Source organism: Apteryx mantelli, chromosome 8, assembly GCF_036417845.1.
Source record: "Apteryx mantelli isolate bAptMan1 chromosome 8, bAptMan1.hap1, whole genome shotgun sequence".
In the NCBI taxonomy this organism is placed as follows: Eukaryota; Metazoa; Chordata; class Aves; order Apterygiformes; family Apterygidae; genus Apteryx; species Apteryx mantelli.
The window spans coordinates 10189133-10212146 of NC_089985.1; the positions used below are offsets into that span (position 1 = coordinate 10189133).

The following is a 23014-nucleotide window of genomic DNA, read 5'->3' on the forward strand; positions in this document are numbered from 1 at the left end:
AGCATACTCCCAGAGAAGCCTCAAATTTGGCAAAGCCTCCTGTGAAAAGCCACAAGAGAAGGCTGTATCCGAAGGCAGTGTTTTTCTGTTGCAAGCCGCAGCATTTGGAAGAGGAGGTCAGAACATCTGTTGGTGGGGTGCACGTGTGTCCTGAGAGTTGCCTGTGGTGGAGTGAGAGTGCAGCCTGGAATAAACCACTCCTGAGACAGAAAGCTCGTCAAGACAGACAGGTGGTGCTTGTATTCCTTCAGACAGCTGTAAGCACCTAGCTGTTAATGGCACAGCTGGCTTTTCTGCTTTTGTTCTGTCACTAGCTAAGAAGTCTTCCTTTCATATCAGCAGATGATAAGTGGAGAGGCTTTTCCAGGCTGCTGTTTATTCCCATTTATTCAAAGTTTGTCGGGGCCCATCCCTTGTGCCTGAGGAGCTGTAAAGCCTGAATCAGTGAGGAGCTGCTTGTCCAGCCTCCAAAATGTGAGTTCAAGTGTGCAAAGCACAGCTAGCCTTAAAACAAGCCCCTGCTCCCTCACTCTGCATGTAAGCTGTCAACAGAGCTATAGCAGGATCCAGAGAGGAAACAGTGTATAGCTGAAAAGCAAACAGGCTTTGAACAGGCTGGTGGTGAGGAATTAACATGGGTTTCCTAAAGTTGGGTGCCACGGCATGGTGCCAGGAGGCAAAGAGAAGTCCCTGATGTCTCATTGTGGCTTCTTGAAAGAAACATCAGCACATAGAGCATGCCTTTACCTGTGTTCACTCCTGCAGTATCTGGGATCTGTTGACTCAGTCAGCTGGTTAAAAATTTGGTTTTCCTGCCAGTTCACTCAGAGTTTTCCCAAAGAGGGCATTGCTCATACTTTACTGAACTCCAGCTGATCACATCTACTTCATTCCCTGTGTTCAAGCACTAAGGAAATCTCAGTCCCTATGGATCTGTTTTGTTGTTGGTCTCTCTGATGACTAAAAAGGTGTGGCTGTCAAGCAGAGGAGCTCTGTCAGTTGAGTTTGAGAAAAGCTAAATCCCTGTTTCCATCAGTTGTTCAGTGGTGGCTCAAATGTAGTCTCTTGTCTCCATCAAACTACCTATTTCCATGACTTTTGGGGGGAAGGGGTGGAAGGGTGGAACTAATAACGTGGAAACCTTTATACCTCAAAGTCTGAAATTTGCAAGTGTATTTAAGGTCTGTTAGAGTGAGGATAACCACATTAACTTGTCTCATTGTGATCTTTGTTCATTCTTGTAGATACCAATGTATATATCACACTTACTGCTCTTTGGTCTTATGACCTGTGGTCAATCCTTCAAGTTTCAGGGTGACATTTCCCCAGGGCCCCACTGCAGATGTACTGCATTCACTGAGTTTTTCTTTTTCCCTCTGTTCGTGAATATTTTCACTGCTGTACTTCCCTGTCCTGCTTTTTTCATCTTCATCATTTCACCTTTCCTCCCACCCAGTCCAAATGTCACCTCAGCCACCCAGCCCCAATCCAACTGCTACCACCCTTTTCTCCCTAGCTTGAGCTCTGCTCCAGTACCTTGCTTTTAATATTGCTGTACTTTGCTGGAATAAAACTAAAACTCTACCTCACCATCCTAAATAAAGGTGGAGACCATGTATTAATTTGTCCATGGATGCATCTCAGTTATGCTGAAATTCAGCTCCCTGTCCAGCAGACCCACTCCTTTTTCTTTTCCTGTGCTCTTCTTTTTATTTCTAAAAGGACCTTTTACTCTTTGTTTTCACTGGAGTCAGACTGACTTCTGGGAGTTCTCATTTCACCCCTGCTCTCCCCAGCCTCTTGGGCGTAGCGTTGTCTGCTAGTCAGTTTTGTTTTTTCCATTCCGTTATTAGTTCAAGGCCTGCATTTATTCCCCCCCCCATTTAAGTTAATCTGAAAGTTTTCTTTCTCATGTAAGTCTTCTATAACTTCTACATTGCTTACCAAAACCAGGTCTTAAATAGCATTGCCTTTTGCTGGTTCAGTGACAATTTAGTGAATAATTCTGTTAGCAAACACTTCCATGAATAGCTGGGTTGTACCATTGTTAGCAGCATTTATTCTTCGGCCTATCTTAGGGTAAAATGCCCTTTAGGGCTTTCTAGTTTAATGCTAATGTTATTGACTTTCTTACCCAAATCTGACCTCAAGAAGTTGCACACAACCATCTGATAGAACTGGGAGCAGGTATGCTATGTGGATAATGGTCTGTTAGACTGCTTAGTCTCTTTCCTCAGCAAATCTATGTGAAAGGATCAGTCTTGAACCAGAGCCCTTCTTGTCTTTCTGATCCTGCCCACAGCTCTGCCAGTGCAACTCATTCCAAGCCTGCTGTTTCAGTCCCAAAGCCAAATCGACCTCCCACAGGGATTTTGAGGGTAACCTTAGAATGCGACAGGAATTGCTCATATATAAGGGAATCTCCTGATCCCTAAGGCCATCAGATAACAGTTTTGCCCTGTGTCCCTTTTTGACATCTTGATCCTCAGCCCCTCATTCAAATTTTAAACTCTATCTCTTATGCAGTGCTGCTTTCTAGGCCATTCTTCTGTTGATGGTGTCAGTGCCTCAGAGATGGGTTTTCCCAGGCAGGTCCAAGAAGGTATGCGATGCCCTCATCCCTTGTGTACCCAAACGGCTTTGAACTCTTTGGCTAGTGTCCAATACCCATTGAAGCTATTGAGAGACTCCTGTTGACTACAGAGGGCACTGTTCCAGCATCCTTGTGCCTCTCGTCATCCCAGGGGAATGTCTGGCTGTTACTCAGTCTTTTCTGAACCTCTCAGACATGTTTCATATCTGCCCCCATCACCAAGGCCTGCCAGCTGAGTGAAAGTCATTTGGATGTTACTGCCTTGTGAAGTTGTTGTCACAATGCTGGCAATTATGTTTGTGGCATACCAGCATAGTGCTGGCCTCAAGTCAGAGCTCCTAGGCCACAGTCTTGTGGATGTGAATAGCCTTAATGAGTAAAGGAGGACTTTGGCTTTCATCTAAAATACAGCATCCTGCCATTTGCAACAATGCAAGAAATTTCAGGGAAGGGAAACCCAGAGTGTGAGGCAGCTATAGTTATGAGAAACATCATAGTCTGGTCTGGAGGCAGACCAAATAACCTGTCTCGGCTTGTATGCTTTGCCAAGGTGGTACCGTATCCTGTTTGCATTGTGGGAGTGGGCTTTGTCTGCCTGCGACGGGGTCGAAGGGAGCAGTGCAGCAGGGATGAGCATCACCTATGAATTGGTGTGTTGGAAACAGAGATGGGGATTCACAAATGCTAGCAAGGATGATTCGCATGCGTGACGATTACCTAAGTTTGGAAGAAGTCTCTATAGTGGCATCTCTATAGTCTCTATAGATAGCCTCCTGTGGCGTCAACAGGAAAAGAAGTCCTGTGGCAGGACTCAGATGTTCGCATTGGCTTATCATCTGGAGGAGTGTGTCTCTTTAATGACTATACAGAGAGCTTAGAGAGTCTGCCCTCAGAAAATAGTTTGTGCCACTTTTCAGCACCTATCTTCAGGGACTGAGTTGTGGCTCTTTCAGCTGGGTGCCTCAGAAACTAGGTTGCTCTGTGTTGTGTTAACCCTTTCCAGCCTTTGTGGAGCATGTTGTCAGTATGCCCGCCAAACCAAAAAATTACTGGCAAGCTGGTGCTTGCTCCTGGGAAGTCTGAGGGATTCCTCACTTGTCAAGCAGAAGTTTGAGGAAAAAGGCAGCCTCCTTGCTTGGCAGGAGTAGGAAGAAGAATTTCCTTGCAGTGGGTGAGGGACATGAAAGCAGAGCAGAATCCCCTGTGACTTCATTAAGGCTTCATGGTTAGCCTGGAACTGGCTGGGTCTCAAGTATTTTCCAGCTGTCCATGGAGGGCACTTGGACACCTTCCATCCAACCCCACTCCCACATCCCCTCTGAAATGTCTACAGGGAAAAGACTCCTATTTTTGAATTACAGTGGAATTCCTGTGGTATTACATACTGCATCCTTTGCAATACCCAGAGAATTTGGCTTGATTTATGATGTTGCATGGGGTACATGATGGCCTTGCTTTTCATTCAGAAATGCCACCACTTGTCTTTCGCTGGTAATGGCCATTTTTGTGTCCATGCAAGGCCCCAAGTCTTCCTATTATGATATGGCTATCACTAAAACCTGCCCCTCTCGCTCCTCCTCTCCCACCTTAACACAAGCTTAATTTGGTTTACAACATCATTGTCCTATACTACCCAGCAGATTAGCAGATCCTTTCCTCTCTCTCATTGGTGCACCAGCAGCACTCCTATTATTGCTGCTTGGAGAAGCAGCAACAGCTCTGTCTCCAGAATATGTTGATCTTTCTCCTTTTACCAAGCTAGTCCGGAGCTTGACTTTCAACATGAGTAGAAAGATACTGTCACCCCCATAGGCTAGGACAAAATTGTCAAGGCAGAAGCATGAGAAGGGATGTGAGGGTTCTCCAGAGAGGCTTGGTAGCATGGGTGGAGCACAATTTTTCAACCACAAGGAAAGAAAGCTTTGTGTCTTGAGACCTTAGGACAGTAATAGTTTTCCTTGCAAAGTAATACTCATCCAATGGCTTTCCCTTTTGATGTGACTGGATGGTGCACAGAAGATGGTGCTAGACTCTTCTCAGAGTTGCATGGTGGTAGGACAAGAGGCAATGACACAAGTTGAAACATGAGAAATTCTGATTAGATATTAGGATTTTTATTTATTTATTTTACCAACAGGGTGATTAAATACTGGAACAGGTTGCCAAGAGAGATTGAGAAATCTCCATCCTTGGAGATGTTCAAGTCTCAGCTGGACATGCCCCTGAGCAACCTGTTTTGAGCAGAGGGTTGGACTAGATGACCTATGGAGGTCCCTTCCAACCTAAATTATAATTCTGATTTTACAGTTCTGTGATGATACAGTAACTGAAGCTGCTGGACTTCTTGTCTTCCTTTCCTGTCTTCATAGTCTGAAATATCGTGCAATGACAGTACATCGTTATGTCCCATACAAAGTCAAGTGCTCCTGACCGAGCACCAGGACCACAGAAGCATCAGTGCTGCTCTACCACTCTGCTGTAGAGCCATACACAAGGTCTAGGTTTCTTCCCCATCTTGCCTTACATCAACTATGAGTCCCACAAATAAAATAGTATGCAGTGTGGTATCTAAGCCTGCTTTTGAATCAGACTGTCAGCTAGTGTCATTCAGGAGAGGTCTGTTGAAGTCAACAGTATCACAGGTGAGCACCTGTCATATGGGAGGCACCCACATCTGGACTTATTCTTCCAAATATCATTATTTCAGATGGTGTTCATGCCCACAGTCATTTCTAGTAACGGCAGTCTGTGGGCCTTCCTTCCCTAATCTCTGACTACTGCTGCATATACTCTTTTGACAAGCTGTGCTCTCTTGGGGTAAAGGCTCCTCTGTGTTGTACCAGGTCAAGGTGGTGTTACCAAGATAATTGAAGGACAAATGTAGCTGCTCACCAATGAGTTTTGCACATTTCTGGAAGAATATTTGCTTTGGTTCTGGCAAACTCAACAACCCTTCTCTGCCTCAGTTCTGACTTCTGCTCTATTCTTTGTTTTTGCTGCTCAACTGAAAGCTATGCCTTCACACCTTCTTCTGGCCCTCCATGTGTTTGTGTGTTGGCTTGCAGCACCCACCCTGCCATAAATATCATCTAGTTTGGAATCCTCCAGCCTTGGAGGAGTTGGGAAGCTATTTGGGGAGCAGGGAGGAGGATTGTCATTTACCCTATTTGTGGAGACCAAAGGCTGTTCTGCCTTCCCCCCAGGGAAAATCACAGAAGTGCTGAAGAAGAGGGGGAGCATAACCTTGGCAGTAAATGACAGGCGAAGACGCCAGTTACATGTCTAAGCTAAGGATGTAGTGGGAAATGTGGACTGAGAGGAATCAGAACTGCCCATTCTAGATTTGTTTTGGTCTTTCTCACATCTTTGGGGTTGCCGGCAGGATGATGTTTGTTCTTTCTTTGCTATAGTGCGTGAATCAGGGTTCTTTCCTCTCCCTCTCCATCCAACCTATTTGAACATCTCTCTTTTGGAACTGCTTCTCCTACCCCTGACGCCACCCTGAACTGTCCAAATCTCTCAATGGAGGAAATTACAGTTATTTATAATTAAGGGTAGACAAAAAATGTTGCTAGTGTCAAGGGAACAGCAGGCGACAGCCAGAAAAACATCATGTCTCCAGAAGAGAGGCGGCGGGAATATCCCTCTGAATAGGGCTGACGTCAGCTCTCGGAATTTGGACGGCCTGGAAGGGTTTGGGGCTATTTTTCCAAGATATCATAGGTCAGGAATCAGCGTTATTTTTAAGTCCGTGTCCCCCGAGCAGCTTGGTGCATGAGGGAGATTTTCTCTCCCCCTTCCCCCTCCTTTACACTCTATTTCTATGAAATTTTTGTTTCTTTTCCTTCCGAGTCATGCCACAAATATGTCCTTCAGGTTTATTTATTCTTCTCCTATCTATTCCTCTAGCCCTGCTCCCGTCTTGGTTGGGTTGAAGAGATGGCGTCAGCGTGGCGCGTGTCTGGGATGCTCAGGCGAGACATCACAGAAAAGGGATCATGTTATCCTAATTTACCGTTTCCGGTTGGGAGAGTTTTCTCTCCGCAAACTGATGTGGCTATGGAAAGTGTTCTGGGAATGCTGCTTTGTGGTGGCAGATCTTGAGGCCTGATGAAGACAAGTTGGTCATCTCATCCCACTGTTAAATTCTGCCATATGGTGCAGCCAAGATTTTCTTATGTGACTTTAAGTTTTGGAGCTACTTTGTTGCTGGGAAGGTGGGTGAGATGTCCAGCCTACAATGGCTTATCAGGGCTGATCGGTAGAGGAGAGGTACTCAGTAGATGCTGACCATCACACGCTTCCCAAGTCAGTAATGGCTTCTGAAAAATCTTTGCCATTTCAGATCCAGAGAAGTGGCCACCTCTGTGTTTAAAGCTCTCCTTCCCACATGCCATCCTGCTCTAGACTGCTTCTGGAATCTTGTTTCCTTATTTTTTTAGTCACTTTTTCCTCCTTCTCCTCCATTTGCTCTAGCAATCTCTCTCTTTCTAAACAAATCTGTTGGTATAACAACGCCTCACTAGGGATCCTGCCATTTCAAATTGTGTATTTGCACGTCTCTCACTCTCATTGGTTTTCTTTCTCGTTTCAGATCTCAAATGAGAACATGACTTTTTTCCCCTTAGCCTGTGCTTGGTGGTTTTTTGTGCTTTCTGCCATAATTCAATGTGGCAAGGAATCCACTAAGGGATGTCACTTTTACAGAAGCTACTAGTTCAAATATAGCTGATGTGCCTTCATGGCTAGTCCAGTATAAAGAAATGATTGCATTCCCTTCATAATCTGACCACGCAGCTTGAAGATGCCAATTACTCCTGGAAGCATGGGAATAAGTGAAATGCTTTCCACCACCTTAATGTTGCTGTTGGCCTTATACTGCAGATTTAGTCATTCTTATGACATATTTCCACAACGATGCATTTCCATCACCCTTCCATGGTGATATATTTGAAGCCTTTCCATGCATTTTTTCCCCCTCTAGAAATCTCTTGAGTTGATGGAGTCTTCCCTATGGCTTCACAAACTGTGTCAGGCTCCCTAGATTTTGAAGACCCACAGAAAATGGGGCTACCTTTCCCAACATTGTCTTAGCCCATGAGGTTCATGGCACTGATGGTGGGAATGGTAGTACTTGATTAAAATGAATACCTGGTATTTGTAGCACAGCCCAAGGCCCTAAAATCCAACTACTATTATTACTGGCATTATTATTATTAAGTTAGCTCCTGATCCTCTTACTCAGCTCAGAACATGAACTCCACAAAGACTAACGCTAGGACTGTTGGTGTATCGATAAACACAGATACAGACCTCTGGCCTATGCAGAAGGCAACAGTGCAGACAGAGGTGGACTGAAAACTGGCTGAACTGCTGGGCTCAGAGGGTCGTGACCAGTGGCACAAAGTCCAACTTAAGACCAGTCACTAGTGGTATCCCCCAAGGGTCAATACTGGGGCCAATACCATTTAACATTTTCATTAATGACCTGGGTGATGGGACCGACTGGACCCTCAGCAAGTCTGCAGACAATACAAAACTGGGAGTAGGGGCTGATGCACCAGATGGTTGTGCTGCTGTTCAGAGGGACCTCAACAGGCTGAATAGATGGGCAGAGAGGAACCTCGTGAAGTTTAACAAAGGGAAGTGCAGAGTCCTGCACCTGGGAAAGAATAACCCCTTGCACCAGTACAGGCTGGTGGCTGGCCAGCTGGAGAGCAGCTTTGCAGAGAAGGAGCTGGGGGTCCTGGTGGACAAGAAGTTGACAGTGAGCCAGTCATGCACTCTCATGGCAAAGAAGGCCAACGATATCCTGAGCTGCATTAGGCAGAGTGTTGCCAGCAGGTTGAGGAAGGTGATCCTTCCCCTCTACTCAGTGCTGGTGAGGCCACATCTGGAGTGCTGTATTCAGTGCTGGGCTCCCCAGCACAAGAAAGGCATGGGTGTAATGGAGCATATCCAATGAGGGGCCACGAAGATGATAAAGTGCTTGGAGTATCCCACTTACGAGGAGAGGCTGAGAGACCTGGGACTATTTAGCCTGGATAGGAGAAGGCTGCGGGTGGGGGGACTGGTGGTGGTGGTTGGTCTTATCAATGCGTATAAATATGTGATGCGAGGGTGTAAAGAAGATGGGGCAAGACTCTTCTCAGTGGTGCCCAGCGATAAGACGAGAGGCAACGAGCACAAACCGAAATGCAGAAAATCCCAGTTGAACACAAACACTTCTTTACTGTGAGGGTGGTTGAACATTGGAACAGGTTGCCCAGAGAGGTTGTGGAGTCTCCATCCTTGGAGGTATTCAAAACCTGACTGGACGTGGTTCTGGGCAACCTGTTCTAGCTGACCCTGCTCGAGCAAGGGTGTTGGACTAGATGATCTCTGGAAGTCCCTTCCAACCCCAACTGTTCTGTGATTCTGTGATTTTCTTTCTTCTCTCTTTGTTTCTCCTCCCATTTATTCTCCTTTTATTCCATTCTCTAGGGTCTTTTCTGACCTCATTGTTCCAAAGCCTTCTCTAAAAGTAAAACTCAGCCATAACAACAAAGCTACTGTTACTAGTAAAAATTCTTCAGATTTGCGTAACTGCATCCTGCCCACATTCCTCACAGGGCAGAATTGGTAGTCTCGTGGGACATCCTGTTGAAACTAGCCAAATTTTATCATGCTTTCCCAGATGCTCTTGGTCTCGGAGGGCTGAGGATGGAGTCTGTTGCATCCTTTCCTGGGAGATCTCTTTGGGTGTTTCCTGCATCTCCTCTTTGCTCCATTAATATTTTTGCTGACTGTCTCCCATCTCTTGTCCTTGCAGGGCGTACATGAGCGTGAAGGAGCTGAAGGAGACACTACAGCTGAACAGCACCCACTTCCTCAATGTTTACTTTGCCAGTTCAGTGAGGGAAGAGTTGGCAGGTGCTGCTACCTGGCCATGGGATAAAGAGGCCCTTAGTCACCTGGGTGAGTAAGTCAGCCCCACTTGTGGGCACCTGGGGTTGTTGTTTTTTACCTTTCATGGTTGAAGAAAAGCTTGTGGCTTGAGACAAAGCATTTTGACTTCAAATACGAGTCACTTGAGGAAATCTTGTACCTGTCCCTCTACCTTAATCCTTCTTTGGTAGAACTTGGTGTTTTGGTGCTAAGCAAGCATGTGTTCAGGGAGACAGGGACACTTACACCTGGCAGTCAGTCTTTTGGAATGGGAGCAGTCATGAAGCTGAGCACGGATTTCCTCTGAAGACTAGCATTGATATTTTAGCAAGGGGGTTGAATCTAGGGAAAAATCACTGCTGTGGCAATCACACAAGAGTGCAAGCACTAGGCTCGGAGAACCAATGGGTGGGAGTGGAAGAGTTAAACTGATGGTCCCTGAAGCCAAACAAAGCCCACAGAAAAATTTAGAGAATTTTGTGCTTTCTAGTTAGTGCTTAGTCAGACTGCCACAACTAGAGCATATATGATTATAGGTCTAGAAAACATGACCTCCAAGGAAAGTATTGAGGATATTTAATGAACAGAAGAAGGTCATGGTAACAGACTTTGGATGTACCAACAGCTGCTGCTATTAGGAAATGAATCCCTGTTCCCCATGTCCGTGGTGGATAAGGTCATGGTGTTACATTCAGACAAGGGACATTCAAGTTGATATAAGAAACTCTTTATAATGGTAAAAGTGCTGAAGCACTAGGACAGAGAGCCTGGGGAGAGTGGCAGGTTCACCGTCAGTGCAGACTCTGCAGAAGGGATTAGACTGACATTTGTTGTGGATGGTTTAGGTAAGGCTGATCCTGCAACAGTGAAAGGTGGCTTCTTTGGGACCTTCCAGATCTATCCTCCATGATTCTGGAAATGGTGAGCTTCAATTTGGGGAACTTAATAACAAACAAATAAACCAAGCATTTCAGTAATTTCAGAGCTGAGACTCCAGATTTGAGTGACTCCAGAGCTGAACAGGCAGTGAGCACCTGCCACTTCCAAATCCAGCTGCAAATGTGAGGATGACTATCAAATTAAATCGTATTTTTATAACTTGGCTTATTTCCCACTGAAGCTGAAGGCTAGGTTCTCTTTGTCTTCAGTGAATTAAAGCCAGATCTTTAAGGTCGCCAGTCCTGGCAGACTACAAATAGTCAAAACGGCAACTGCTTCACTAGAGTGTAAATGCACTGTGTGTTTTCTTCTATTTCTGCTGTCTCTCTCTCTCTCTTGCTCTCTCTCTCTCTTTTTTTTTTTTTTTCTCCTGCCTCTCCCTCCACCTCTTCAATGTCAGAGTTTTCTGGCAAAGGCCTTTACACTTTGCAGTCAAAAGATTTAAAGTGTTTCTCAATAAGTAACTGGAAATAATTACTCCTGACACCTGCTCAGCAGACCTAGACCTTCTGCTTTTACAAGTGCGTGATGTTCAACCCTTAAAGTTTTATGCTGCCATTAAAGACCTGTTTTAAAGTTCTTTTTTGCCAGTTTCCCTCCCTCAATGAGTTTCAGGACTGTTTTTTCAATAGCATATTGCTACAATTGCTTGTTGAGGAAGGCAAATCTCCATGAAATTTATTCCCTCAGCGTCCAGAAATCACTTCCAAGGCTCAGCTTGACAATCATCTTACTACGGCAAGTGCTTCAGCCACACATGTTCTCTTCGGACCCCTCCTGATGACACACAAGGAGATGTACAGAAGGGTAATCAGGGTAACTGATTTAATCAAAAGCTTGCATTTAACTCTGGTCCCAGAGTTCGTTTCCAACCAGAGCCCTTAAGCAGAGGTGGCACCATCTGGAAATGTTGGATCAGGGTTTTACCACTGAAGTTCAGGGGAAAAGGGGTGTTGTCTTGGCTCTAGAGCTAGAGCTGTGAAGTATGAAGCTGGATCTGAACAACTTTGAGACTCTGGCACAGACTGAAGACTTTGGTTGAAGACTGTCCTTGGTTTTAGATTTAATGAGCTTGGGAGGGAAGGTGATGGATTCTGTTCTCTGTAAACAGTAGACTCCACCACTTCATCAAGTGTTTCGTACCACGCAAGACATCTATTATTGTCAGCATAGACAAAATTTAGGGCTGAGCAAGTCACTGATTTAAGGCTTTTCACAAAGCATCCCATAAGAGGCTACTGGAGAATCTGAGTAAATGGGAAGGTACAGCAGGGAGTAAAGATCAAGGAAAATCTTGGGAGGAGTGAAAGTAGTATGAGAAACTTTCCCAAGCTTTGTATAAGGACATGACAGTGACTGGGGAGGAGACAGGTCTTAACACAGGAGAGGAGTCGGTCTCAAAGAACACATGCTCCTTCCCTTCTTGCACTGATTCTTCCCACTGTTCTGCATCTCCTGATGTTGGTATTTCAAGGTCATCCCTGTCAGTCCACTGACTTTGCCACTATCTGTTCCTGTAGAGCAGAAATGCCACACTGATTTCCAATCCCCCCGACTATTCTCTCCTGCTTCAGTTTTCCTACTGAATCAAATTGATTCTTTGAGTTTGACTCAGCTTCTTCAAGAAGTTAACCTGCCTGTTGGCTCCAGCAACTATGTCAAACTTTGTTCTCCACTTGTCTCCATTTGTCTCTCTGAACTAGATTTTCTTAGATGTTTTCAAGAGAAGTACCATGTGACTTTTTCTCTCCAACTCCCTTCCATTCCTCTGTTTGAACTCTTCCTCTCACCCCAAAGCTCAATGAATGTGCTGTTTCTAAATTGCTCTCTATCAGTTCCCTTATAGATGTTTTTCAGTCTGCCCTTTGAACTCCATGGAAGCCCTTCTCTGACCTTTGAGTGTGTTCAAGAGAGTCTTCCTCACCTTTCCATTGTCATCTTCACTTTCTGAAAGTATACTGAAGACTTTTTCATTCACTTCTCTTCACCTATACTTTTTTGGGCTACCAGCAATTCAGACACCATTTCTATGCTGATGACTTGGATCTATTGCTCTCCTTCAGATTATTTTCCTGATTAAATTTGAATTTCACATTTCTGTCTGAAGGTTTTGGGATGGTTTACCATCTCCCAAGACTCAGCATTGAAGAACCTGGTCTTCCCCCCGCCCTTCCTTAGACCAGTATGCTCTTTCCCATCTATCACAATTCTTGTCCTGTCTCTTAACATGTCTCTCACTGTAACTGCAGCATTGGATCCCCTTGATAAATAGGTCCTCTCTCTGCTGACCTCCACTAAACATGCACTGTTAGGAGCATTGGCCCGACTCTTGAGGCAGCAGTTTAACTAGCTCTATCAAATCTGCCCATTTCTCCTTCAAAGCTTCTCATAGCCTATCTCTGTTCTGCTCTGCATCACAGCCTCATAAAGTCAGTGCCCCCTTCTTTCAGTGCTTTCTCCTGTGCTTTGCCTTGGCCTTGGAAATCTCCACAAGTGTGCCTTCGTCAGATCTCTCCTTTGCATTCATACCTATCCAAAACATGATAAATGGTTTTGGTGCTGTGCTCAAAGTACAGCCTGCCTTGCTTATGAGTGCAATCTCCTATTTGCGTATGTGCCAAGTCTACCAGGATCTGCCTCTTGCATTTTCCTGGAGCCATGCACTCTGAGTCCAGGATGCCTTCCTGGTCTGTGTTCCTGTAGCGCTCAGTCCTGATCTTAGCCCAGTATCAATACCAATGAACAGCAGCAACAGTCATAGAGGCATAAGGGATAATGACTGGCTGAGAGAGGGCGAACTACTCTATCAAATTTCTATAGCAGTATTTCAGCTGCTGTAGAGCTTGTAGGCAGAGGCAGCTTGTGGGCAAACAAATAGCAGCAGAGGTAGAAAATCTCAGGTGTGTTTGCTCTATCTAACCATACTTTCTCTCACTCTTTCCACCGTAATCACAGTGAGTTCTTCTCAAATTTATAGTGTTTCAGCTTGGAGTCCAGATTTAATTTTCTGAAAATTTACAAGTAAATCTTTTAACTATAAAAATGTGGAGTTAAATTCCTGTGCTATAAAAAAAAAATTAGCTTTCCACAGTCGTCTTTGCCTTGTCTCACACACTTTATATGTAGTTGCATGTAAAATGTTTTTTGCATAAACATGGTTGAAAGGCAACAGAATCATGAATGCTTAATGTTTTAACTACTTGCTGTAGTTATATAAGGTGAGGTCAGCTCACATATCCGACTGAGGTCAGTGGATCCTGAAGGAGGGCCAGTTGTTCCATCAGATGTACCTTATGCAATGGCCATCTTCCTGTCTGACTAACTTTCATGGGTTTGTTCCATTAATTGCCATGACTCAGTGTTTGAGGAAGACTGAGCCTGTGATACAAATTTAGGTTTGTGGTTTGTTTGCATTCAAAGCTGTTCAAAGATCCCATGTTGTTTTGAGCATCAGTTCTCCACAACAGCCGTGAACCAGGAACCTGGCACTGGATTGCTGGAGCTCTGTTGCACCTGTCCAACTGTTCTGTGTTGGTAGACCAGAGAACAGCTCCTTCCCAGCCCACTTCTGTAGAGAAAAAAAAAAAAGATTTTAGGTTCATACTACCCATCTTCATTTAGATGCCATTAGGACATCATCTTTGGGCTTCTTGCTTATCATTTGTTCCTTCAAGCTCCGTAGTCTTGCTGTCCTCAAAGGGTGGTGGAGTAGAAAAGATCACAGCTTGATTTTTTTTTCCTCTTTTTATTTTATTTTTATTCATTTAATTTTTTTTTTTTGCAGGGACTGTCATGAATAAGAGCCCTTCAGCATTTGTCGTTGATCATTGTTAGAACCAGGGCATGGTCCTGGGACTGGGGGCTTTTGAGGGAAGTGTGCTTGATGGTGAAGTGGGGTCCATGCCAGTGCAAATCATTCACTGCAGTTATGGACTGGGCATCTCTTGCTGTGTGAGTGGAGCTGGGGCTTGGTCTTTGGGACGTTACCAGCTCTGCAGCTGTAACTGGTAGGTCTCATCTGAAAGGACAGGATCTTGCGAGGTCAGACCCTCAGCTTTCCAGCTGCTTGGCCTGAGTTTGGTGGGCAAATCCAAGGAACTCTCTGGTTTACCTGCTCTGGAGTGCTGGACTCTCTAAATGTCATGGGGACCGTACGTAGCTAAGCTAAAAATCTCAATGTAAATGCTGACCTTGGGGAGCCTCTTTGGGTTGGTTCTCAGATGTGAGAGGCAGACTTCACTTAAAGCCCAATTCAGTCCTTCTACCAGATCAGAAGGAGACAGAGGGGAGGAATAAGGGAGGGGGAAGGCCTGATCTGCAGAGAAGGGAAGGTGGAGGCTGGTTTTGTTGCAAGTGAATGTTAGGAATACTTCCACATTTTGCCCTCACAGTGAGGTCCCTGCAGAGGGAAATACAACTTCCTGTTCCAAAACTGGGAGCTCTCCAGAATCCTTTGCTCACCAGGGAGCTGTGGGGACAGAGAACAGAGGGACAGGGATATTCCTGAAAAAAGACAGTTCTCATGCTGTTTCTAATCCCTCCATCTAATTAGCTATAAATAGTACTGAAAATATGACTCTCCTTGTTGAGTGTGAGGGAGAAATGGAATAGGGGGAGCTGGCAGGGAGGAGGGAGTGACTGGGTATGGAGTCTTGGCATCTCGCCTTTGCAACACTTTTCTCCCTCCCCTTATTGGAGTCCCGTTTATTCCCTCCACATGGCAAGAGCTTTGCGTTTCTGTTGGAAGGAGGACTGTTAGACTGCAGGGCCCTCAAGGCCTCAAGCTCTCAGACCTGTTCCTTGTGGTCAGTGTTGCAGAATGAGTGTGGGGCTTTCATATCTCATTTATTTATGGACACTTCTTTCATTCTGCATGAACATTCCTCCTTTCAGCCCTTTGGGCATGCAGCCCCCTGCCTTATTCAGGCTTGGGTTTGGCTGCAGAGATGCCTTTTCTTTCTCTTCTCTCTCCCTTCTCTCATGCTCTATTTTTATTAAAAATGAGAAGCAACTTTTTATGTGTCCACTGGGTTCTCCATCAGTGGGGTGCCCTCTGCTGTCTCTAGTCTTTACCAGTCTGCCTGAGTGGAATTGGGAGGGGGAGTGGTATACAAAAACCTAATGGATGACAGGGACACACTTGAACATGAAGGCCCCACAGGACTTGTCATTCTCTGTATCTCCTTGTGGCCCAGCTCCAATCAGAGAGCTATAGGACCAAGAACTGACTGAGGGGAAGTGCAAGGACGACTCCTCTACTTTGGGACATTACAGCTGGGGTGAAAGGGAATACAGCTACTGTGTGACCTGTCTTTTGCCTAAGGCTAGAAAGCTGCTCTGGGTGTTACATCCACCCTGTGCCAAGGAAACAAGAGGAAGAATAAGCAACATGAATATTTAAATAGGGAATGGTGCCATTTCATGGGTTAATGTCACTTCCCAGCCCCTCCATGAGTCATGCAAGTGGGATGTGCTATAGAAGATGCTACCCTTATTGCTTCACCCTCTTGAAGCCCTGTTGGGCTCAAGAGAATTGCTCAGAGCATCCCTGAAGGCCCCTTTCCAATCCCAACCTAGTGTTCATCCAGCATGGCTCCACCAAAGGAGTCCTAGTCCTGCTGGTGTCCTGCCAAGGACACTGTGATCTGAAGGAAGCCCTCTCTTGGAAGGAATGCCCTGTACTTGAAGACGTGAGGTAGTCCAGTAGTGTACGGAGCTGATCCAGGAGCAAATTTCAAGCTGTCTACGCTGTGGCTGGAGACAGGATCGCACGGTGGCCCTCTGCCAATTTTAACTTCACTGGCAGGGGCAGCAATCAGCAGCAAAGATGCAGTAGCAGAGGTTTTGCTGTGAGGTAGCTGGCACAATAAATCCTCCAGGGCCCTGCAATGGAGGGAGCAAACTGTGCTGGAGCCAACTATTCGCTGTGCTGCCATCCAAGCTGTCTAGGTTAAAAGTAGTTGGGTAAAAACAGCCTGCTGTGCCGCAAAGATATTGCCTGACTGCCTGGCGTCAGCCTAGACACATGCTGGGATCTACTCCCCCTTCCATCTCTCTAATCTTCCCCCCAGCCATTCCTCATCCACTCTATGGCAAAATGGAAAAGGTGGGGAGAGGGGCAAGGAAGAAAAAAGTTGAAGGGGTAAGAAATTGCCATTGAAGAGCTTCAAAATAGGGAGAAAAGAAGCAGAGTTTCCAAAAAGGCTTTCTTTTAAGCTAAAAAAAAAAAAAAAAAGAGCAAGGGAGAGAAAAAGAGAGACAAGTTTCATTCACAAGCATCCCCAATGGAAAATTTCCCAGCAGATGTAATACAGAGTTGTAAGAACAAGGCATGCATCCTGGGGCAGGAGTCAGATACCCTGGTAGCGTGCAAAGGGAAGGCTTTGCTCCCCTTGGCTTTCCTCAGTGTGACTGCTCCTTGCTCTTCCCATCCTTTCACTTGCAGGCAGTTGGCCAGGAGAGGAAAACACCCGGTCCTGCAGCCAAGGGAGCAGCTTAGGTGAAGATAAGTGCAGGACCCATCCAGCTCCGTGCTGTTGCTGTCACTATTAGGGAGCAGCTCTGGGCGATCTCTGCTGGGGCTTAGTCTGTGCCCATGCTCTAGCATCTTTGGAAGGTGAACCTGTATCAAGTAGGCTTGGAGATTAATGACCCTGTTGTGCTCTCTTGAGTCAAAGGTCCGGGGCGCCTTGGTTGAAGAGGAGCAGGGCTATTTGCACTGCAGCTGCAATGAATGGGAGGTTCTGGTATGGTCCCCAGAGTGCTCCTCACCCACATGCAGATCCCTCTGAAAAGAAGGAGGGGATCTTCAGAAACTCTGTTTTAGAAAATCCCACTCCAAAATACACAGTGAATTCAGGGTCAGGTTTGTGCTAGGAGCTTAGTGGATTGCGATGGAATCTCATATGAGTTTGAATTTAGTCCTTTGGCTCAGACCATGAAGCAATAGACCACTGATGCTGTCTCAGTAGGGGCCAGAAGCAATGCATTTGTGTCTTTAAATGGACTCGTGCTGAAGGCTGCTTCTAGCTGACAGAGAAAACTGTGTCAGTACTTTGTTAGGCACCTCATTCTTTTTATCAGCTATGGGAACATACATGCTTTAGCCACCTGGGCCTGTAGGTAAACTGTCTAGGCTTAGGAAGGTCTCTTGTCTTCTAGTTCAAAAGATTGGTCCCTGTAAAGCCACAGCTTGTCTCTGGTGCCCCCACTCAGAACTCCATTTAGAGTTGTGTGTTAGTGTGAACCAGAGCAGACACTGGAATTATAGACACAGGAAATGATACAGAGGGAAACTAAAATGATTAAAGCTGGGGGGGGGGATGTCAAAAAGCAAAAAAACCCACCCACCCTGTTCTAAAGCAGAGGAGCTCTCTTCCAATCCTACAAGATGCGGAATACGTCCATCTTCAGGTCTCCATCTGGTACTTGATTTGTGACCAGAAAGCACAATGAGAGAGTTGTTGCTAGCAAAGGTGAGTAACAGCAGCTGCCCAGTGTCTCTTTCTCTTGATGATATTCTGTGTGCTTATAATTTTAGGTGGAGTTGTCCTCAATCCTGCTTATTACGGTATGCGTGGCCACACAAACACCATGATCCATGAAGTGGGACATGTCCTGGGGCTGTACCATGTCTTTAAGGGAGTGAGTGAGCGGGAATCTTGTGACGATCCCTGCAGGGAGACAACTCCTTCTATGGAGACTGGAGACCTCTGTGCTGACACTGCCCCGACCCCAAAGAGTAAACTCTGTCGGGATCCAGACCCTACTAATGACACCTGTGGCCAGACACACTTCACTGGAACACCCTTCAACAACTATATGAGTTACACAGGTAATGAGTAATTTTTGCTACAGTTTGTAGTGGGTGATCTTCACTGTAAAGTTGAGTTTTGCTGCTTCCAACTTTGTGGACAGTTGCTTCCCTCATGCCCTACCTAATTTGGTCTTTGGTCCCTCCTGATGGTCAGGGATGGTTATAGTCCATGCTTGCAGAAACAACTTGGCCCCTTTTTCACAGAGATCTCTGTTTCCATCCATCTCTCCCTGCCTTTCTGCGGATCATTGGAAACATACTGAGTCCAGTCTTGCCTGTCTGGTGGCATGCATTCATTCTCCGCTTTAAGCTCCTGAAGCAACATCTTATTAGGTTCCTAATATAAATTTTGGACTTTCATTTTAAGCCCTTTTGGCTTGATTTTCAAAGGGATGCTGGGGGAGGGCTGGTGTTTCTCCTGGCAACCCAGGAGGACCGAGCCCTGGAGAGCAATTCTTTTGACTTCTGGTAAGTGAGTGCAACTCCCTTGAGACGGTAGCACTGCCAAGGTGTAAAAACTGGCGTGAGTGAGGTGATGAGCTCTGAGGACACTGCTGAGGCTACAGCAGTATGAAGAGTCCTGGTGTTCCCATGCAGCCATGACAAGTGCAGGATTGTCGAGCTGCTGAGGCAGTGCCATCTTGTGGCATTGGGAACACATGACATGAGATAGTGCTGGCAGGCTGGCCACCACATGCTGGTGTCCCCCAGGTCTTCACAGATGTCCCACAAACAGGCCTTGGTGATCAGAAAGCACATGTGCCACCATGCTCTGCTAGCTGATTCCTGTCACCCTCAACCTGCCCTCTCTTCCCCCAGATGATGACTGCACCAACACCTTCACTCCCAACCAAGTGGCCCGGATGCATTGCTACCTGGACTTGGTGTACCAGCGCTGGGGCCAGAGCAAGAAGCCTGCACCCATCCCCATTCCCCCGATGGTCACAGGGCAGACACAGGACTCCCTCAGCATCTACTGGCTGCCTCCCATTAGTGGCGTCATACATGAGAGGTAAGAGAAAAGGGGAGAGATCCGCTGTTGCAATGGTCTCAGGCTTGCTCAGGAACCCTCTGCCTGCTGGAAAAGCCAAGAAACCCTTGCAAGGCTCCCTGAGATGCACACCCCATTTGTGGTGCTTCCTCTGGTCCCCTGCTAAAACTGGAGCCCTCACGAGCTGTGTGCTGGTTGTTTGGTCTAACACTGTTTATTTGAACAGGGATCCACTGCAGAAGTTGCTTGGCACAGAGCTGGGGGCAGGCAGGCAGTGGAGGGAGGGCTTTTCAGGAGTCAGTGAAGGCAACGAGGGTGGGTTGGCATATCCCTCGCGCCGCCTGCCAACTGGCAAGTCTTGCCTTTTGTGCTGGCGGTGGTGGGGATTGAGTAGCTATTTCTGCAGCTGCCCTGGTGATGGGGGGAAATGAGGCCCAGCCTCCCCCTCAACCCCTTTTCCTCCCTTGCCAACTCCAGCAGAGCCCACCAACATGAGAGCTGTACTGCTCTGACGGCTGTGTTTGCACGTGGGCTCTCCCACAAGCCTTCTGCTGTCGGGGTGCCGGGAGAGGAAGCCAAAGAGCATCAGGAGACGATGCCAATTTTTAAACCCAAGAGCGCAATCACGGAATGAAAAATGAGCTTCATTTAGCACTTATTGTATAAACTAGCCATTTACCAGGAGGAAATGCAGCCTTGTGGTTAAGGCAGGGAGCTTGAACCACAGGAGCTGGGTTTCATTCCCAGCACTGTCAAGGACTCGCTGTGTAACTGGGGGTAGGTTAGGAAACTTTTCAAGTTGGAGAAACTGTGCTGAGGAACCTGAATCATTCAGCATGCAAGTCACATGTAGTCCTGGGGTCCAAGGCTGCTACTCTTCCTTCTCCCTCTCTAACGTGTGGGTATACCAACCTCTGGTGATGTGACCACACATCTGTAATCCCCTGAGTGTGATTTGGGAGGGTTGGTGCTTGGAGATCTAGAGACAGTTGGTTCTTGAGGTTTTCGTCTTGAAGGTAGGTACCGGCCACTTTTTAAAATCGGTTTGCAAAAGTCTGGAGCCCTGTGATGGCAATGAAAAACCCTCTGGCTTTGGCCTGCTATACTCTCCTGATTATTCCTGGCCTGGAAAATAGTCCCCAAGACCTGAATATGACACCAGCTAATGCCTCCGTTCAGCAGCTCCCTTTACTAAAGTGTTTCAGCTTTTGCTAGGATATAGATCTGTGCTTTTATTATTGGACCTGAAGCATATATTAAAGATAAACAAACAGCTTTGTAGACATGTTTTAAAGCTCCTTCACAAAGCTGTCCTTCCCAGTTCAAAGAAAACCAGTGTTTGAGGGCAACTGCTGAATCTGTGTTCGCTAGCCATTTCAAAGAAACAATGTTCTCCATAATGGACCTTTCCTCCCAGAGGAAATGAGAGCACGGATCTGTTATCCCACCAGGCACGGAGAGGCTCTGATGGCTGGGTGGACTCAAATCATTCAAACAAAGAGCTTTGGTGGGGAGTGGGGTGGTTTAGGAGCAGGAAAAAATGGACCTAGAAGGCAGACGCTGAATCATCAGATCCAGCCCCTGCTTCTCACCCGTTGTGTGATCCCTTTCATAAACAGCTCACGAGCTGGCCCACGAGGGAGGTTTCTGCTTTTCCTGCTGACAAACTAACCAAGGAGAATGACTGAGGCAGGCAGTTATTGTGGAAAAGTCCTCTCTTCTTTCCTGATTAGCACAATGGGACTCTCTTTAATTGACATTGTTGTGACTTCTTGGCATCATAGTAGTCTTGAAAGCAAAAAAAAACTTAGTTTGGAACTTAGCTGGGATAGGCCCAAATGCACCTACCCTCCTACAGAGGTGATTGCCCCAAGAAGCATGAAGTCTATTAGCTCCACTTCATGGGTGGGGAACAGAGGACTCAATGGCTCATCTAAGACTACTCAGAGAGCCTGTAGAAGAGAAGGGATTAAACCTAGCTTGTGTAAGGTCACTCTTATTTTCCTATTTTTGTCAGAGCTTATTCTAAGCAAAAGGACATGCCAAGAAGCTTCCAGAGAATTTAGTTTCTTTGGTCTTCCAGCTTCCCATCTGATCCTGCCTGGACAAACTGGATGGAAAATGAGTCAGTCATGATTATACATGCAGGTGTTTTTGTCTCTCTTTCTCTCTCTCTCTCTCTCTGGTCTGCAGGGAGCCTGACACTCTCTGTGAAGACTGTGCTGAAGATGGCACTTTCCGTCAGTATGTCCATGAGGCCTCTTCCCCTCGGGTCTGTGATTCCTCTGGCTACTGGACCCCAGAGGAGGCAGAAGGTAAAGTCCTTCTCTCTTTTTCTGGCATTGAATCCCCCAGACAGAGATGAGATGTTGCTGGGAAAAGAAAAAGAAACTGCTTTTCTTGCAGCTCATTAGTGTAGGAAGGACTTTCAGGTGCCCAGGAGGCACCCTGCCAGCTGTTTTTTGGCAAACAAACCCTGGCACCATGAGAGTAACTCCAGTCGCTTCCCAGAAAGGTGTAAGGAAGAGACACTGGGCAGAGGGGGGGCACATTTCATTGAAATAAAAGGCTAACATTATATAGATCTCAGGGCCTCACCCAAAACAACAGGGACGTTCACAGGCTTTGAGATAGCCCTGTCCAAAGGTAGCAGGGATGATCCCCTTGCTTAATCCCAGTAAGTCCGTAACAACTTCTGAGCAATCTGGGTTGGACACAATTCTTCAATGGCAAGGTGGAGATCAGGTTGGCTCAACTTTTCTTGTGCTAAGAGCCAGATGCTAGTTTGGAGACCCACCTCACTGGCTACCTGGGCACAGTGGCTTGCAGCAGCAAGCAGTTGCAATAAGGGCTTTTGGGCTTTTCATGCTGTATCATCTCCTCTGAGGTCATGGCAGAAGAGGCAGGAGACCAGGTGAAATGATCCCAATGGGCTGCCTGTAGTGCATTTGCAGTTGAACCATGTGGAGCCAGAGGATCTGTGCTTTCCACATGTGTTTCTGAGCCGCTGATGTTGACTGAAAATGTGCCAGAGTGATTGCTGAGAAAGTACAATGTGGATTGTATTGCCCCTTTGGGATGAAGCCCATGCTTTGAGAACAGGAATATCAGGATGTAGCTGAGATTCTCCCTGAATCCCCTGAATATCCCCTGAAACTCACCTCTAGATTTGGTAGATTATGGAAGTATCTCTCCTACTAGGATCCCAAGTTGCACAAAAAAAAAAAAAAAAAAAAAAAGTCAAGTTTGTGCTTATTAACTGAAACCAAACAAATCAAAGCTTAGTTCATTTATTGTTAGTGGTTCTCGTTTTCCTGCCTGTCTGGTTCACTGGCAAATTAGAACTGCTTCTGGAAGTATTGGATGTTATAATTGCAGGCTCATGCAAAGAAGATAATCACAAATGCATGATTGCTCTGGTGAGAAAAGAGACAGGTTTTATCATTTTTAGAAGAACAGTATTAAATGGATGCAGGCTTTGAATTGGTGCTGAGCTCTAAGAAATGCTTGTAGTGCTTGATGAAGACAAGGGTATTTCTACTACAGGATGATGAAATCAGGTGATACTTCTTGAGACTTAAAAGCCCAACACTGTTCATTTCTTTTTCTGAGTGCTAATTCACTCACCAAGGGAGGCAGGCTGGAGATCTGAGGTCTGCCTGGGCATCATTCTGGAGGTCCCAGTGGAAAAACAGCCTTCCAGAGCCTGTTTCCCTGACTTGCTTTGGATGTGGCCCCTTCCTGCCCA

General features: G+C 46.2%; 1 protein-coding gene across 1 annotated transcript in view; it reads left to right on the forward strand.

The window, feature by feature from the left end:
• Positions 1–23014, forward strand: part of PAPPA2 (pappalysin 2) — a 116376-nt gene that overhangs the window by 26586 nt on the left and 66776 nt on the right. The window contains exons 3-6 of the mRNA XM_067300418.1: positions 9405–9550; positions 18000–18293; positions 19095–19287; positions 21460–21581. Coding sequence (XP_067156519.1) covers positions 9405–9550; positions 18000–18293; positions 19095–19287; positions 21460–21581 — 755 coding nt within the window. The remainder of the gene's footprint in view (positions 1–9404; positions 9551–17999; positions 18294–19094; positions 19288–21459; positions 21582–23014) is intronic.